This window comes from Rhinolophus sinicus, linkage group LG04 (assembly GCF_036562045.2).
Source record: "Rhinolophus sinicus isolate RSC01 linkage group LG04, ASM3656204v1, whole genome shotgun sequence".
NCBI lineage: Eukaryota > Metazoa > Chordata > Mammalia > Chiroptera > Rhinolophidae > Rhinolophus > Rhinolophus sinicus.
Window position 1 is genome coordinate 140,909,998 of NC_133754.1, and position 17,322 is coordinate 140,927,319.

General features: G+C 39.9%; 1 protein-coding gene and 1 long non-coding RNA gene across 5 annotated transcripts in view; one reads left to right on the plus strand and one right to left on the minus strand.

Moving 5' to 3' along the window:
• DOCK8 (dedicator of cytokinesis 8) overlaps window positions 1-17,322 on the minus strand; it is a 192,190-nt gene that overhangs the window by 107,848 nt on the left and 67,020 nt on the right. For all 4 annotated transcript variants that reach the window (XM_019730243.2, XM_019730266.2, XM_019730259.2 and 1 more), the window contains 4 exons: window positions 13,965-14,177; window positions 9,382-9,467; window positions 5,322-5,388; window positions 3,074-3,223 (listed from right to left, as the gene is read on the minus strand). In XM_019730243.2, the coding sequence (XP_019585802.1) occupies window positions 3,074-3,223; window positions 5,322-5,388; window positions 9,382-9,467; window positions 13,965-14,177 (516 nt within the window). The remainder of the gene's footprint in view (window positions 1-3,073; window positions 3,224-5,321; window positions 5,389-9,381; window positions 9,468-13,964; window positions 14,178-17,322) is intronic.
• LOC141571122 (uncharacterized) lies at window positions 515-7,316 on the plus strand. Its single transcript, XR_012495745.1, has 3 exons — window positions 515-609; window positions 2,278-2,344; window positions 7,262-7,316. It is a non-coding gene; the product is annotated as an uncharacterized LOC141571122 (long non-coding RNA).

Sequence of the window (17,322 nt, forward strand, 5' to 3'; positions counted from 1 at the left end):
CAAACATTAAAATGTTGTTTTGTGACAATACTTGATGTCATAGGAAGATGTCCATAATATATGTTTTTTGATTTAAAAAATTCCTAGGAGAGTATTATACAGTTTTATAAAAAAATCATAAAGGCATATTAAAAGGATGATAATAGATGAACAGCACATGTTAATAGCAGTTATCTTTGCATGATGGGATTATGTGGTATGTTTATTCTTCCCATTGCTTATGAGTATTTTCTATTTTTAAACAACAAACATGCATTATGCCTACAATAAAAAATGCAATAAAAGTTATTTTATAAAACAAAACCCATGAGACATATGTAGGAAGTAAAAAGCTCATTTTCTTTATTATTGCTTAAAATGTAAAAAAGAGATATGACCTCTGTAAAAGTCAGGTTTGGGGACTCAAACCCTCCACAAAATAAATAAATGAACAGAATAAAGTATCTATAATTCTCTCCCTTGTATTTCCTATTAGGGCTGCTTCTCTGGATTTCACAGACTTGGAAAGAAGCCAAAAGCAGTGGGCTGGTGCAGCGTTCACGTGGCTGACTGGCTGGTAATAGGAATGAATGCTACAGTTGTCACATATCTCCTTCGATTTTGCTTCAGGTAAAGGATCTGGCTGACAATAAATCTGGGCATCATGTTTAAGACAAAGAAAAGGAGAAATCTGAATTTCCTAACCCTGTGCTCCAAGAACATTTAAATTAACTTAGATGTTGAGGAAAAAAACAAGTGGATTTAGTCCCATATTAGTCTGTGTCATTAGTTGAGAGAATTATTGAAGAAGAAATTTGGGTCAACATATTCCAATAGGCACACATTTTTAATTGGCATTATCAGTTAGGCACAGATTATTCAAACTAGAAATTACCCTAGTGATGGCGGGTGTTTAATGGAGTTTGAAAGGAAGTGGCAGGGGTCTGCTCAATGGACCTCTGTCTCAGGGAGATTGCAAGCAGAAAATCTCTGCTTTCACAAAGGAAGTTTAAACCCCTTCCCATGCTAGAGCAGGAAGACAAGTCTGATCCCCCTGAAAAACGCCCCAGGTTAAGCACACAGACACACAACACTGGAGCCAGAGACTGATAGGTATTCCTGTTAGTCAGCAATCATTCACTGATTCAATCATTCGGAAAACATTTGTTGGGTACCTTCTATGGTGGCTGCTGGGGAGATAGATGGTGAACAACAAACCTGGACCCTATTCTTCTGAAGTACATAGTCAGGAGCTTATAGAGCAAATTGGAAGGAAGCTAATTTTTTCCATGAAGTCAAAGGATAAAAATGTGGTCTTTAAAATAAACTTTGAAGAGCGATAAAGAACCTTTTAATTAGGAGCCTGAAACAAGGAATGGGAGTTCGGCAGCTTCATGCACTAGTGCTGCATAGCATGGAGCCCGCAGGAGAGGGGTCTCCGGAAGCTGGAAGCAGGAGAATGCAGGTTGGACCAGGTCAGCACATACTATGCGTCCCTTCACGGAGTTAGACAGGGGTAACTCCAGCTACTTCATGAGGAGCTGCAGGCTGCTATGAGAGCCCACTGTACGCTCCTTTGTGATTTATGTGTAAGAGAAATGAATGAACCCTCATAACCATGGCAGGTAAGGGAAAGGAGCACATCAGAATTACCTGGATAATTTTAAGGTAAAATGGCGACCCTCTGCTCTCTTTAGGAGGAGCTGGTTCAATGCCTGGCATGTCTATTTTTAAAGTTTTACGTCAGATTCACTCTCATCCTTACTCTCCATCCTTCAACTGAGAAACAAAACTTTTAAGCCTGAAATAACCCCTTAAAGCAATATTATATGCAATACTCAACTAGGTAACTCTACCTAAAATACAGTTAAGGTCCTGGTGTTCAGCCTGAGAATAAAACTAAGAAAGAAGCCTCTCTTTATTGAGTGGCAACTGCCTGGATAGATGTGCTAAATATTATAATACCATTTACTCTATGTTTAGAGGGGAAAAAGCTACAATATGGCATTACAGAAAAGAAAAACACATCAGAAGCAAACCTGGGACTGTATGAATAGATATAAATTTCTTAACTATATCCAAGACAATTAAAAAAATGTTTGTTATTAACAAATGGATGCATTTATATATTTGAAATATTTGGAACAGATTTACTAAGTAATGGTGACCTATAGATAACTGCTACTATTTAGCAGACTACTGCTACGGATTAACCAAAATAAAGTCATCCATGGAGAAGTGCAGTTTGAAGTGAAATTTGTCTCTTTAGAACTAGTGTTGACTTCTTTTGTTTTCTAGGCTAAGCGGGAATTTTGAATTTGACTACTGGGCTTCTGCAGGGGGCTTAAAGCTAATTTCACTTAAGGTAGGTAAAATGTTCAATGTTTGTTGTTAATTCCTAACCCGTCATTTTAGTGTATAGAGAAAGTCTCTGGTTTTCTTACATCAGCAGAGTAAAGCCTAGGATAGGTCCTTCTACTTACAACTGCCCCCCAGTTTTCACTCTTACATAGACATACTTAGTCCGTGAGATGGTCATAAAAAGGAAGAGTGAAACTTGGAAAACAGAGCTGACACCTCAGATTGTCAGAGCCTACACTTGTAGACATTTAAGTATGGGTCTCTACAAAAACGTGAACACCATTAGAAAACTAGTTGAGATTTTTCTCCACAGCAGCCTCACAGAGATGGATAGTGGAGGGTGCTTTCATTGATTAGGAGGAAGGGTGCCTGTAATGTACCAGGCTTTATTTTGTAATCACAACTACCCATTGAGGGTGGTATTATTATCCCCACTTTACAGATGAGAAAACTACATCTCAGAAAGGGTAGGTACATTGGCTAAAGCCATATAACAATCAAGTCGCAAAGCCAGGATTCAAAATTGCCACTGTATGACTCCAAAACCCACAGTGATTCTAGTATTCAACAGAGAATTTGCTTGTAAAGGAAAAGAGTAAATTGAGAAAGAAACAAAGTGAATCTCACAGAAGACAAGAGAGATACGTTCTGACACCTTTCACCCAATACATGCACAGGGAATAATGCAAAAATGGGAACATCAGAATGTGCAAACCAGATTGTGTTTCCCTACCTTGACGACGAGGTAAATGTCTGAGGATGGATAGGTGACGGAGAATACCGCAGATCTTGCCTGACTCGATAAGGCAACAGAGGGTGTATGGGCACGCAGAAATCCTTTGAATTGGTCAGAGTTCAGGTCACAGTGAAAACTTTCTGAGATCTGTAAATGAGGAGCAAAATGAAAACTAAGTTAGACTTGTTCTTCTCATGGCCAAAACACGTTTTAGAAAGAGGAAAAAAAAAAAAACCCAAAAAATTTCTCCCAAGGAATAAATGTAATCATAGCCACAGTTTATGGTTAGTGGCTAATGGAAAAGCCAATACCTATTTTGTCACTATCTCTAGATATTCTGGAGTCATTTAAGATACGTTCCTTGAAACATTTAAATGTTTTTTAACTCACCAGTATTTCCTGAATACCAATGGTGTGCTAGGTACTGCACCGAAGAAGAGCCAGACATTGCCTCTGTCCTCAAGTAGTTCACGATCAAAAATGAGGGGAAAGGCAACTATGCCACTAACTACAGGAAGAGCAAAATGTAAGTGCCCACACTCATACAAAAAAGCGCTGTGGAATTTACAGACAGTGAGAGATCACACCCAGTGGGGGTGATGAGGAATGCTCTTCTTGGAGGAAGCATGTGAGATGGATGGGCCTTGGGAGAAGATTCTGCTAGGCAGAGCTGGAGGGTGACGGTGTACCAGGGACAGAGTCCAGTACAGAAATCTTTCAGAGGCTGGAAAACGAGGAGCGAGTTAACAGAGATTAGTCCAGCTTGACTCTGCATAGGTTACGGAGGGAAAGAGAGCAGATGAGAGCGATACTGAAATGTGGCAGATAGTGAAGATCCATTAAAGATTTTGAGCAAGAGCGTGGCATGATGAGTGCTCCTTGGCTCATTAGTATGGTGTTACTTGTGTGCCACTGTACAGTTGGGTCTCCCTTCTTCACTAACAGAGTTACAGCTGAGAGTTGGCTGCCCCGGCAAAGACTACATTTACCATCCTCCCTTGCAGTTAGGAGTGAGCACATGACTAAATTGCTTCCAGTGAATTGTGAACATAAGTGATGTATCAAATATCCAGGCCCCTCTCACCCATCTTTTCCCTTTTTTGGGAGCTGCAACGACAGTGACAAAAGTGACTTTGGGAGAGCACATACTGAAGATGGAGGAGCCACTCACTGCCAGGTTGAGTTCCTGAATGACTGAGTGGAGCAGACCACTGCTGACCCAGTACCTTCTACCCTGGATTGTTAAAAAACAAAGCCAGAAACTTCTTTAAGCCAGTGGTTCTCAAAATGTGGTCCCCTGACCAACAGCTTCAGCATCCCTTGGGAACTTTTTAGAAATGCACATTCTCAGGCCCGACCCAGACCTACTGAAACAGAAACTCGGAGGGAGGGCCTGGCATCTGTTTTAATAAGCCCTCCAGGGGTTTCTGATGCACAGTCAAGTTTAAGCACCACTGCCTTAAAACCATAGAATTTGGGGGTCTCTTTGTTTTAGCAGTTAACCTACCCTAATAATAGAAATCTTAGGGATTATTAGTATTTATTCAAGAGACACATACACATTTCCTTAAATACAGAATGGTTGTGGGTAAAGAGGGGTAGAACTGTCTTACTCTGGTTTTGCTACTTTTGTCTTCCTCTAGGAGTTACAAAATGACTAAACAGTAAAACATTCATGGAGAAGTTTTAGGTCCTTGAATTCTTTTCAATTAAAAGCACATTGCAGTTGGTGAGGTCTTCACCCTGTGGCAAATTTAGACTTTCACTGCACAAGATGCCCTTCATTCATGATAAGGCTATCTCACGATGCAAAAAGACTCCCCAAATGAGGAACTATTCCATGCATATTCGAGCTTGTTAAAAACATATTTAAATCACTTTGTTTTGCATGTAGCCCATAAGCTGCTCTATGGTTTCTCTTTTATCCCAACCTGGCCTCGAGCCATCCTCTGGCCAACCTGCAGCCGGCTTTCCTATAAGATTCTTCAAAGGACACACATGACTCACGTTCCCAGATCAATGAATTTAATTAAAAAAAAAAAAAAAGAAAAGAAAAATCCACCAAAAAAAAAAAAAAAAAAAAAACTGCAAAGGCAATAGAACTGGGTGTATCAAAGGTCATTTGCTTTCAAATCAGATGTGTTTTTGCTAAATGGCAGTGAGGTTTAAAAACATGAACCCAAAGACTCATCAATATTATGTGTGCCCTCAGGGACGGGTTATTTTATTTTTTTTGCCTTCTTACCTTTTTTCTTTCTTTAACATCATAGAGGGCAATGCTGGCAAACAGGGGCTCAATTTCAATCTCAAACCTGTCAGAGAAAAAGAGAAAAATCTGTGTAGTTTTAACTTAGATAACTTTGAATTTTCTGAACGTGCCTGAATATATAAACTGGTTAAAGGTATAAGTAATTTCCAGAAACATTTTCATAACTCCATGCATATGAGATGCACCCTGGGATATTAGTGGAGAAAATGGAAAGTTTGTGGAAGATTCCTAATCACTTAAGATCATTATGGGAAGACATTCTCCCCTAAAGTGATTGTTGGTGGCACCTCATGAGAAAGTGGGTGGAGTGGACCCTTGGTCTGACCCATCAGGGCACTTCTTGCCATCGTAGCTGCTGTGTTTTCAGAGGGTTGAGTCTCTGTCTTAGATAAAGGCCTTACAGTTTATATTTTACTGCTAGGATAGGAATCCCTATTATTCAATTCTAAGGGCTGGGGCTTTTCAGATAGTAAAAAGAAGAAAAGTTCAGTTGCTTTTCCTTAGATTTATAGTGGGACCATCAGAGGAAGATTGGGTGACCCTTCCTAACTGCATTGCCAGGGGAATTGCTGAATTGAGGTGGGGGAGGGGACTGAGCAGTACCAATAAACACTGAGGTGTGTGGACCCACTGACAGCAAGGAAGATAAGCCCTTATATTGGCACTAATTGCCCATTCCCCTTGAAAAACGGTGGGTTTGAAGAAAATGATCCCCAAAACATAATCATGACACACGTTATAAGATACACACGGAACACAGATGTGCACCTTCCAAGTTTCTCAGGTTAACAACCCACGACCTTGGACACAGCCCGCTGACAGTGCTAGTAATCGGGTTCTGGATCACCATCACTGCAGAAGTCACGCAAACCAGGCCACATTGTGCTTCAAGGCCGTGTGAGAGGATGGCCTTATCATTGGAGAGCTGTGCCTTAAAGGATCACCTCTTTAGAAGAATATCTGTGCCTAGGCTCCCCAGGTATTACCTGGCATGGTTGATGTGTATTTAATCGTGTACCCCCTGATACACCAAGGTCTGTATACTCCTGTGCTTTACTGAAATACAATGTACTGAGTGGTAAGTTCTCTGTGGTTCAGAGAAAGAAAAAGAGAATTAACATTTGTCCAACACTTGCCATTGGGCTGTGGCAAGTGCTTTACACGTCAGTTCCTTTAGGCTTCTTAACTGTAGAGGAACGTAGATATGATCCCCGCATTTTTTAGGTTCAGAGAGCTGACGTAATTCGCCAAAGGCCGCAAGGTTTGGAATGGGAACTCGGGGTTCTGAGCCCAGGCCTTTCAGATCACAGAACCTGAGTTCTCTCTACCAGTGTTTCTCCAAGTACAGTTCCCAGAAACGAGCATTTTGAAGCAAATAAGTAGGAGTTTGTCAAAATGCAGGTTTCTTTGTCCCACCTGAAATCTACTGAACCAGAGCCTCTTAAGGGAAACGGTGGGAGGAAGTCTCCCCAAACTTTCATTTGAAACAAGCTCCCTGGGTAAATTTAATTCACACTAACGGTTCACGACTAAGACGACTCCTTTGAGCTGAGGTTACTTTGCACAGATAGAATTGCATTTTACAGTAAAAGATTTCCCCCTTAAAATGCAAAATAGAAAAATACCCTGTCATCCTCCTCTCTTTTTTTGCTGCTATACACATTTATGGAATTGTCACCAGCCTAATTCTGTATGCTCAAGGCTTTAGATAAGTCTCAAAAGCAAAACAGAAGCACTGACAGATCTCAACAACATTTTAAAAAGTTCCCTAGGTGATAAACTCTGTAGTAGTATAAATACAATTCTGGCTATCAATGGGGAAACATGTTTCTGTAACATTATCATTAAAATCTTACTATTCATATTTTAACATTCTAGGTGTACTTATAAAAATTAGCTTTTTTTCTTTTATCCAGGTTATTGAAAGTACTTATACCTAAGACAAGCTCTTCAGTCCATCTCTCTTGCAGGTCAGTGTTGGTATGGATACTATTCAAGACACTCAAGCAAGGCCAAGTGCACTGAGCAAACACCTCAATGGTACTTAATTTCTGCTTTGGTAGTTGGGGGGAAAATCACTAGAAACTACACTTGACAATTTTCATCAAGAGAAATCCAAGTGACTCAATTTGTCTTTTTAAATAATATATATCTCTCTTGGCAGCCATGTTTTCCCACCTGTGAGAACAGCTGCCATTTATTTGTTGACCAGGTCAAGCCGGCTTGGTGATAACAGTCAGGAGACAGAATTCCCCCAATCCTAAACAGCATAATTCCTGCATCAAAAAGTGGCCTGATGTGCATCCTGTGGGGGTGGGTGAGCGCCCCTGACAATAGAACAGGGTGGGCTTCCTGAGTGAGGCAGAGGGTAACGGAACAGTCACTTCCACTCGGGCCCCTGATGAAGGCTAGGAAGCTAACCTCCCACTCCAGCAGGCTTCCCAGGGCTAGAGTCTGTCTTTCTGTACCTTCTCCCTAACGCAGAAACGAACAGCTTATTGGCTGCTCATCTGTGTGTGTAAGAAAAAGGGTCCTAACTGCTCCCCCATCCTACTGCTAGTAGAATTGGCCGGGGGAAGGGGGCTCCGACATCCAAAGAGCCCCCACAACTGGGGGAGCAGTCATGCTGGCCTATGCTCTGAGGAGTAGGACTGGAGAGGCTATGCATTCCCATTCCAAGTTTATGACACGTAGGAACTTGAGACCATCTGGGCTCACAACTTCAAAAGCCCGGAGAAGTCCCCCAAGGTTGAAACAAAGCCCTTGAATCCAGTATCCAGATGCCCTAATTGCAAGCCAGGTGCTGCTTACGGAGCCCATGAACTGACTTCAAGAGATGGATGACCCTCCTAGTAGGGTGTGAAAAAACATTAGGCTTCTGTACTTCTGCCTAGGGGGAGCATTCACAACTTAATTATTTTCAAAAGGGTCTGTGATTTGAAGAAGCCAAAGGATGGATTCTCTCAAGTAACAGCCTGCAAAGAGGAAAGAGAGGTACACAAGCACGCCAGGGGGTATGAAAGACAATCCATTGGAATGGACAAAGAAAATAATCTATTCTCAATTGTTTCGTTCAGCGTTTACATTTTCTTATTTAGGTATGTTTTATAACATATGTAATATTTTAATATGCAAGTACAAAATTAATACACATACATAGAGGACATGTGACTTTTTTTTTTTTACAATAGAATAATTTAAAAATTTGGAGATAATTGCTTTAAAGTAAACGTGGCAAATACTTGGCTCACAAGACGAATCCAGGTTGCAGACAAGCTTTGTTTGAATTGTGTGATATTTTAAAAGAAAATGAGAAAATTTTAAGAAAAAGAATCACGCAGAAAAGTCTGGATTTCCATCTCTCTTGGAAAAAAAAATCAGACAATTGACAAAAATGGGCCTGTTACCTTAGATGGCAAGAGTAGGTCCTACTAGTGGGTGCCCCCTTAAGACAGTTTGCTTCAGTCCCCCCTGAGGGCAATACTCTCTATTGCTACAAGGTACTGGGACTGGTTTTCAGTTGCATTTTGTTTCACCAGTGGCATGCTGGTAAATGTTTAACAAACAAGTCTCTGAAAAATAAAAAAGGTTCTAACTTGTAGCATTTTCTAGTTTCTATGTTATAAATACTTCCACCATAGCCAATTTCAAATTACCTGTGTGACTTCACTAAATAAAGAGTTGGGAAGAGAAGTTCACAGTCAGTTTCATGCGTTAGTCAGAGCTGACGCTAGCACACCATTGGCTTTCACTGTTCCTTTTCTTAATGTCGGCCATTTCAATTAATTACCTTTTATGCCTAACCTTACTATTTGCCTTCCCTATTACAGAAGAAAGACTGTCAAAGCTTTGGTAGGAATAGAATTCAGGTCTAGCTGATTCCAAACTCTGCTCTTTCCACTACCTCACAGCTGTCCACTGTTAGATGTGTTAGGGGATCCTCCCCCCACTCAAGCTCTGATGATAAAGACACAGACTCTATCTAAAAGGCAAGATAAACCTCAGTGCAGTGGTTAGTATGTTTGCTGATACTTACTTCAGGGTCAGCAGCTTGACCAATATTCTGTTGCCCAGGTGTTCTTTAGGACATTCTGGAACCGGACGTATTTCCACAGCATCCTCCTATTATCACATGGTAAAGAAATCATTAGTGAATTTCCGTGAGGAGTTCCAGTTGGAGTTAACCCAGGGAAGGGAAGGCTGAAATCCACTGTTTAACTCAACTTGTGTTTTCTTTATTTCTAAGAGCAGAATAACACTTTGACATTTACAAGAGAGTTTGTTATCCAACCTCCAAGTTTCTAAGTCAGCATGTACAGCAAACATTTTCTCCTTTTAGAAAGCCAAGCATTTAAGACAAAGAGATGGAGGAAGGAAGGAAATGTGAACATGGATATGACTTAGTAATATCCACCAGATGGCATTGCAAAATCTTATACCTATTGTTGGCTTGTTTTTTGTTTTGTTTTGTTTTGTTTTGGGCTGCTCTAAGTACACATTCAAAGTATTTCTCCTGCCACGAACTTTACTAGTGAACATGTGTGTTTCAGACTTGAGGTCTGAGAAAGAATAGTTCACTTCAGGCTTTAAAACATCAATACTGTAATACAGAGTGTCTTTCTCACTTCATTGTATTTTTAAACAGATGATAGAGCTTTGGGGTTGAATTTATAGGTTCTATAAAGACACGTCCAGCTCACACTTGCTAAAGTTCTAAATACAGAAAAGCTTAGTAATGACAAATTAAGAGACATACCTGTCTATTTTACCACATTGGAACGAACTTAAGACTTAAAGAGAAATATCAAATCCCTATTGTAACTTCTGGTATCCAAATCTAAACTATCACAGTATCTTAATTATATTCACGTATGCAAAGATAAACAGTGTAAGTCCCTGAAGACATTAATTCCTGCTCTTGCAGTAGGCTACCCAAATACTCGTCAGTGGTCTGCAGCTCACAAGGGTCTAAGAAATAGAGTCATGACTAATTATATTTCCTGGGCTATAAAGGATGGGAGCTTCCCACCAAATATCCCAGAGCAACCATAGCATTTTTACAAGTGGCAATAAAGTCACCTTCTTGGCAAACCTGTACCCAGTATGGTAGAATTGACAAAGTAGTAAACTCACTTCTACTCTCCTTCAAGGCCCAATCCTGGGCCTATCAGTTGGCCGTCTTGCTGAGTGGAGTCACTGACTTTGTTTTAGAGAAGGCACTGTTCTGACGCCTACACTGAACTGAACTCCCTCAGAGCAAGCTGGAACTTTCAGGATGATCAGAACAGACACATCTGAAAGGGAGGGTCTCCCTTGTTGGAAAACAACCTCTATGTAAAGATACTCATAGGTTTCTATGACTATGTTTGGTCTGGATTCAACCTTTGGAATCTTCCTTTAAAAGCTTTGCATTGGGAACTTGTAAATATATACAAGTAGAGAGAATAACGCAATCAACCACTTTTCCCCATCACCTGGCTTCAACAATTCCAACTCACGGGCAACTTGGTTTCATCTATCAATATATTCCCACTTACTATCTCCTCCCACTCAATACTGGATTACTTAGAAGTAAGGCCACAGACATCATATAATTTCATCTGCAAATATTGCAGTACAAGTCTCTAAAAGATAAGGACTTTTAAAACACATAACTGTAATACCATTATTACTCCTAAAAAATTAACAAAAATGTCTTATTGTCACTTAAATATGGTGTCAGTTCCAAATTTCCCCAACTGTCTTAATACTTTTTACAGTTAGTTCATTAAGCCAGGATCCAAACAAGGTCAACATATTGATGTATTTCCTAAGTTTCTTCTAACTTATGTGGATTTCTTGAGCCTTTACATTTATCTGAAATAGGAACGAATTCCCAAAGAAGTAGGAGAAGAAATGTAAAGTTTTATTGGATACCTGTTTTCATTTTCCTGGGAGATGTGTGTGTGTGTGTGTGTGTGTGTGTGTGTGTGTGTGTGTGAGAGAGAGAGAGAGAGAGAGAGAGAGAGAGAGAGAGAAAGAGAGAGATAAGAGATAGTGAGAGAGAAAGATAAATTGAGAGAGATGACATTCTTCAATAATTTGAGAGAGAGTTGGCCCAATGGATCCTTTGTTTTCCTCAACTGGTTTTAGTTGGGTTCTGTCACTGGCAACCAAAATGCAAACTCTTCAATGAGGTGGGGTATATAGTGGCATCTTTCTTAGGGATCAATACATAGGATAATACCTTTCATAGCCTCAATGAATCAGGAAAAGAACTCACCTCATCTAACTTGGTGGTTGAGTTCTACTTCTGCCTTTCCCAGTCATGATTTAGATGTAATAATTCACCACTTTCTAACTTTCCTCACCAGTAAATAAAGTAATGATAATATAATTTCATTAATGTGTTGTCAAAGAAATCAGCATTTGTAATCATTTCATGGTAGGTCAGAAATTTACCTGTCTTCCACAGGATTTTCATTGGAGAAAGTACAAATTACAAGTAGAAATGTAATTTCTGTGTGTCCTACTTTAACACAGTAAATGGCTAGTATTGGGCCCTCGAGCATTTTAGACATACCAGTGTACCAATAACTGGTACACTAATTACAAAGCTTCCTCTCCACACAGTAAAGCAGGTCCCGTTAGGACCTCCGCTAGATTATAACTTTCACCTCCATTGAGTTTCTGCATTGTTCAAAGACTACAAAATAAAGTTCCTTCAAAACCATCTATGATTCATTGTTTTAATCAATTCAGACTGGATATCCTCCATTTAATCCCTTGAGTTGATGTCTCACTGGAAGTATTCTCCTCAGCCTTTAATTGTTTTCTCTCTCGTGCCCACTTTGGGTTTTCCTATTACATATTAGCACTTCCATCACAGAATTGGGAGGAAGAGGAATGCAAGTGAAGGTCAAGTCAGGCTTAATATCTCTTGACAAATTTGGTAAGAAAGTTTAAAAGTTACAGATGGAAACTGAGAAGTTATGAGATAAGAGGTGATTGCTGTTATCATTTTTGGACTTCAATTATATGTGTCAATATACCAGGCAGTCACCTATAGAAGGTTAGGATCTCTATCCTATAATTTAATTTACCTGTTGAGTCTTGAACAAGTTATTTAACCTCTCTGATTCTTACTTTACAATCTGAAGAGTGGAGATAACACTGTCCACATTATTCATATTTATTTTTAATCTGCCTCATTTAGGAAAGAATTTGAGGCCACTGATAAGACTGCAAATAAGTAGATGAAAAACCCAAGGTGGTTGGAAAATATGGATAAGCAAAAAAGAGAGCTGAAGTAAATTCAAGACACCAATAAATTAGCCACCAGATTCAGTAGAGGTAAACAGAAATTGGACTCTAAAGAATGTAGGAGAGTCGATTATAAGATGTGCACTATCTCCAAGTACACACATTTTCTCAGTGGAAGCACAATTCTGCTTTGTCTGAAGGCTTGAGGGACAACTTCCCTTTGGATCCTCATTGAGACAAGTGCTGCATGATGCGGAGGTCAATGTCCTCAATAACATATGAACAGTGAACACACATCTCATAACGGCTGTTTCCCTTATTGTCCTTTTGTTGACCAGTGATGAGCCCATCGAAGGGCAGGTCAGAAAACGCATTTCTCAGGGGTGGGGGCTTCACAAGTAGTGAGAATCAGGCTCTGTGATGGTCTGGCTTGATCCAAAGACCAAATCTGAAGTATTTAGAAGCACAGATGGATGGCATATCTTTTAGGCAAAATTTCCCCAAATCTTACTTCTCGCAACTGAACTTTTAATAAAATTTGGACAGAAGAGATATTGCGGTAAGCTGCACTGGCGAGACCCAGAAGGGCATGCATTTTGACACACAGAAGAGAAGACTGAGAGCCCCGTATAAAGTAAAAGGAGCTGAACAGTCTTGAATAACGGCCATCCTTCATCTCATCCGACGTGCCCTGGGGTGTGACCACAGGCAAAGCCTAAATTATCAAATCGTTCTCTGTCAGGTCTGATATATTAGATTGGTGCAACAGTAATTGCGGTTTAAAAGGTTAAAAATAACTGCAAAAACAGCAATTACTTTTGCACCAACCTAATATAAAGAAGTGGACAATCATGATCCTGACTTTCTGTGCATTGGGGGCACAGCTGTGCTATTTCAGACTGGAATGTTTTCAAAGCAGGTCTCTCAGGTTGTTCATAGAGACCATTAACAAACAAACAAACAAACAAACAAAAACACCTTAACACAGCACTAAAGAACATCATGGTTTAAGTAATACACGTCTTGATGGATTAACTGCAAAACATACTTTTAAATAACTGTCTGGTTTGACTGACAGAGTGGAATTGCTGTTATGTAAACCCTTGAAATATGTTGAAGATTATATGAGATAATATCAGTGAAAGTGTTTTTTAAAGTGCCATGAAAATCCTAGTTATTATTGGCATCTCATTTGTATAATTGATCAGTAATTGGCTCTGCTATTGCACAGGCTTGCCGTCCTGAAAAACAGAGCCCTGGAAATCATACGATTAAGCACCCGGACGTTGCCCTACAGTAGTAAGGAACAATAATATTTCCCTGGGGACTCTCTCTGTTTTCACTGAACTTCTCCAGCATGGAGATGGTCGCACCCACCTCATCCACGGATGGGTACAGAGCGAAGAGCTCGGCCTGCCGGTTGGTCCTCCGGGCCTCCTCATTCTGTTTCTCGAAGTCCTCAGCGCTCACATGTTGCAGGAGGTTTTCCAGCCGCTGGTCTGGCTGCAGGCTGCGGAGGTCGAAGTCACAGGCAGTGAGAGGGCCTTTCCCGGACACATCACACAGCACGTTCACGTGGCGGGGGCCTGCCTGTGAGAAAAGACACGTCTTTGTGAGAGAGATCATGGGTCTCAAATGAGAACTACACAATCTGAGATGGCTGCAACGTGTGATTATAAAAATCGGATCTTAAGGAGTTTCTGAGCAAACTGGGGCTTTGGCAAGAATCCCATCTCGGCTTCCCGGCCTGGGCATCCTAAAACTAAATGTCTCCTGTCCACCTGAAGGCAGGTTACTCCTTGGACGAAGATAAACCTGTCCTTGAAGAAAGGTTTGAAAACAGCATCACGTTCCTAGTAGTTTTTGGTGTGTTCTTTTCTGGAGATTGGGAGCCACGTCTCTTATGAGTCATGCTCATGTCTCATGCTCAAACAGAACAGAACTGGAATAAGGTGTCACAAAAAGGAGTATGGAACAGAGAATTGAGGGTCCCTGTCCTAACGCAACTCCAGAACTTCGTTTCTGAAACTAGAAAATAAGATGATCTATGATGAGTCTTCCAAGTTAAACTTTATATAAACTCCAAAGCTGAGTCTTATGTTTCCGGAGACAGAGATGTGGACCTAGAAACACTTTCCTATAGGACTTCAGTAACAGTTACAGGAATAAGCACCAGAAAAAAAAATAATTAAAGAGGAAAAGCATTTGCTATTCAAGCAGTAGCCACTTTCAGCTGCAGTGTGTTTGAAAAAAAAAAAAGTGTGTTAAATCAGCTGCAAAGTGAATGCTTTATTCTAGTATAAATGTTTTGGAAATTGAGGACTGCAAAGACTTGGAAAATAATATGTAACCATAATCAACAATATGTCATAAGAATATAGATGGATTTATTATAAACATCTATAAAATTAATGGTAAAATGCTATCCTAAAATTCTACCAAATGGACATACTACTATACAATTTCTCTTCTGATATACTTTTTGTGACATCTATCTACCTCATAAAAATGCTACTCTGCTAGATCATAAATTTTACCTAAACTGAATGTGCTAGCAATAATATTAATACTTTATTAATACTTCTGTTTGTCTTAGAATTTATAAGAGGCTTGGGGAAATGAATTGGATTTTCTGATTTCTTTAAAAGGATGTCAAGATATACCAGGACCTTGAGAACATTATATTAAGTGAAATAAGTCAGACTGAGAAAGACAAATACCATATGATCTCACTTATATGTGGAATCTAAACAGCAGAATAAATGAGTAAACAAAACAGGAATAGGCTCAGAGATATAGAAAACAAACTGTTGGTTCCTGGATGAGAGGTGGGGAGAGGATGGAGGAGAAGGTGAAGGGATTAGAAAGTGCAAATTACTAGACACAATACAGTCATGGGGATATGAAATACACAATGGGGAATACAGTCAACGATGTTGTAAAGATCATGTAAGGTGGCAGATGGGCACTGGACTTATCAGGGGGATCACGTCATAGACTGTGTAGATGCCTGACCAATGCACTGTACACCTGAAGCTGGAGTAGAATAATATTGTATGTCAACTACAAGTATATATATGTATAGTCATGGGTGGGGGAGTATAGTATAAGGAAGACAGTCAATGGTAGTGTAACAGTTATATGTCAGTGAGGTAGTAGCTTGTGGGAGGGAGGTTATCGCTTTGTGAGGGGTGCGAATGTCTAACTACCGTGTTTCCCTGAAAATAAGACCTAGCCAGACCATCAGCTCTAATGAGTCTTTTGGAGGAAAAATTAATATAAGACCGGGTCTTATTTTAATATAATATATGACCTAGTCTTTATGTAATATGATGTGATATAATACTGGATCTTATATTAATTTTTGCTCCAAAAGATGCATTAGAGCTGGTGGTCTGGCTAGGTGTTATTTTCGGGGGAAACATGGTATTACGTTGCTTTGTACACCTGAAACTAATGAAAAATAAAAATAAAAAATTTTTAGAGATATATACCAGGGGTGCCAAAAAAATGTATTCACGTGACTTGTATTCATCTTTTGTTATTGGTATATATTATTACAATTTTAATACAGTTTTTTCTTTCTTAAAATGTGTATACATTATTTGGCACTCTGTGTGTGTGTGTGTGTGTGTGTGTGTGTGTGTGTGTGTGTGTATTTGTGTGGACATAGATCTCCAGAATTTATCCTAAGAGTATAACTGGACAAATGAGCAAAGATGTGAAGATAAGAGCATCTCTGAAGCACTGTAATAACAAAATAATAGAAAAACCTAAATGACCCCCAGAGGAAACATTAAGAGATTTTGGAACTTTCAAACAATGGGATGTTATATACCCATTAAATAAGAAAAAAAGAACATGAATTCATTAGAAGAGAAAAGATGATATAGTGTTAATATGAAAATGGAAGTTTTACAATATTAGGTATAATATGATCTAATTTTTATGAAATATATGTGTACCACGGAATCACATGGTGTACGTATTTAACTTATATAAATTCAGGCATTTAGCCTCATCATTCCACTCAATAAGGTACATATGAATGAGAATGAAGAGAAGATGTTACTGGTCATTTCAGGGTTTGAGTGTGTTTCCATGATGAATATTAGTCTATACTTAAAAATATACATTTTTTGTAACTTGGCTCTGAAACCCAGCCAATGACTTAACTGAGTGCTCTGTTAGCATGCTGGAGGAATGCGTGTGCTTTGTGGGTGTGCTGGTCATTCACCTATGGTCTCTCAGCTCCCAATTCATCCTTTTTATACTCTGTTCTGATGCTAGGTCTGTGCTCGGCAAGTCACATTTCTGCTTTGCCTGCTGCTCCCTTTAAGTTATGCCAATAGGGGGCACTACAGGGAGATTGGATGGCTGGCACTGGGAGAAGAGACTGGCCTCTTCCTTGTTGCTTGCAGTTCCCATCACCTTGGTAGTGGCAGTTGTTCTGGCCTTGAGCTTCTTCTGGCACTTCCAGAACCACCACCTTGGAGGCACCAGAAGCGGCTGGGCAATTCCTCCTTCTAGGAGGTCTGAATCCAGACTTCCTGCCTCTATGAGGTCTTTCCTCTGAGAGCCTGAGATAAAACTACCCTCTAGCTGAGGCCCCTCTTCTGAGCTGCTAGGGACAGATAACTCCCAGCTCTTCCCACTAGACCCAAGGTTCTCAAATGTGGTCCTGGAACGAGCAGCATGAGCCTTTCCTGGGAAATGCTAATGAGAAATGCACGTT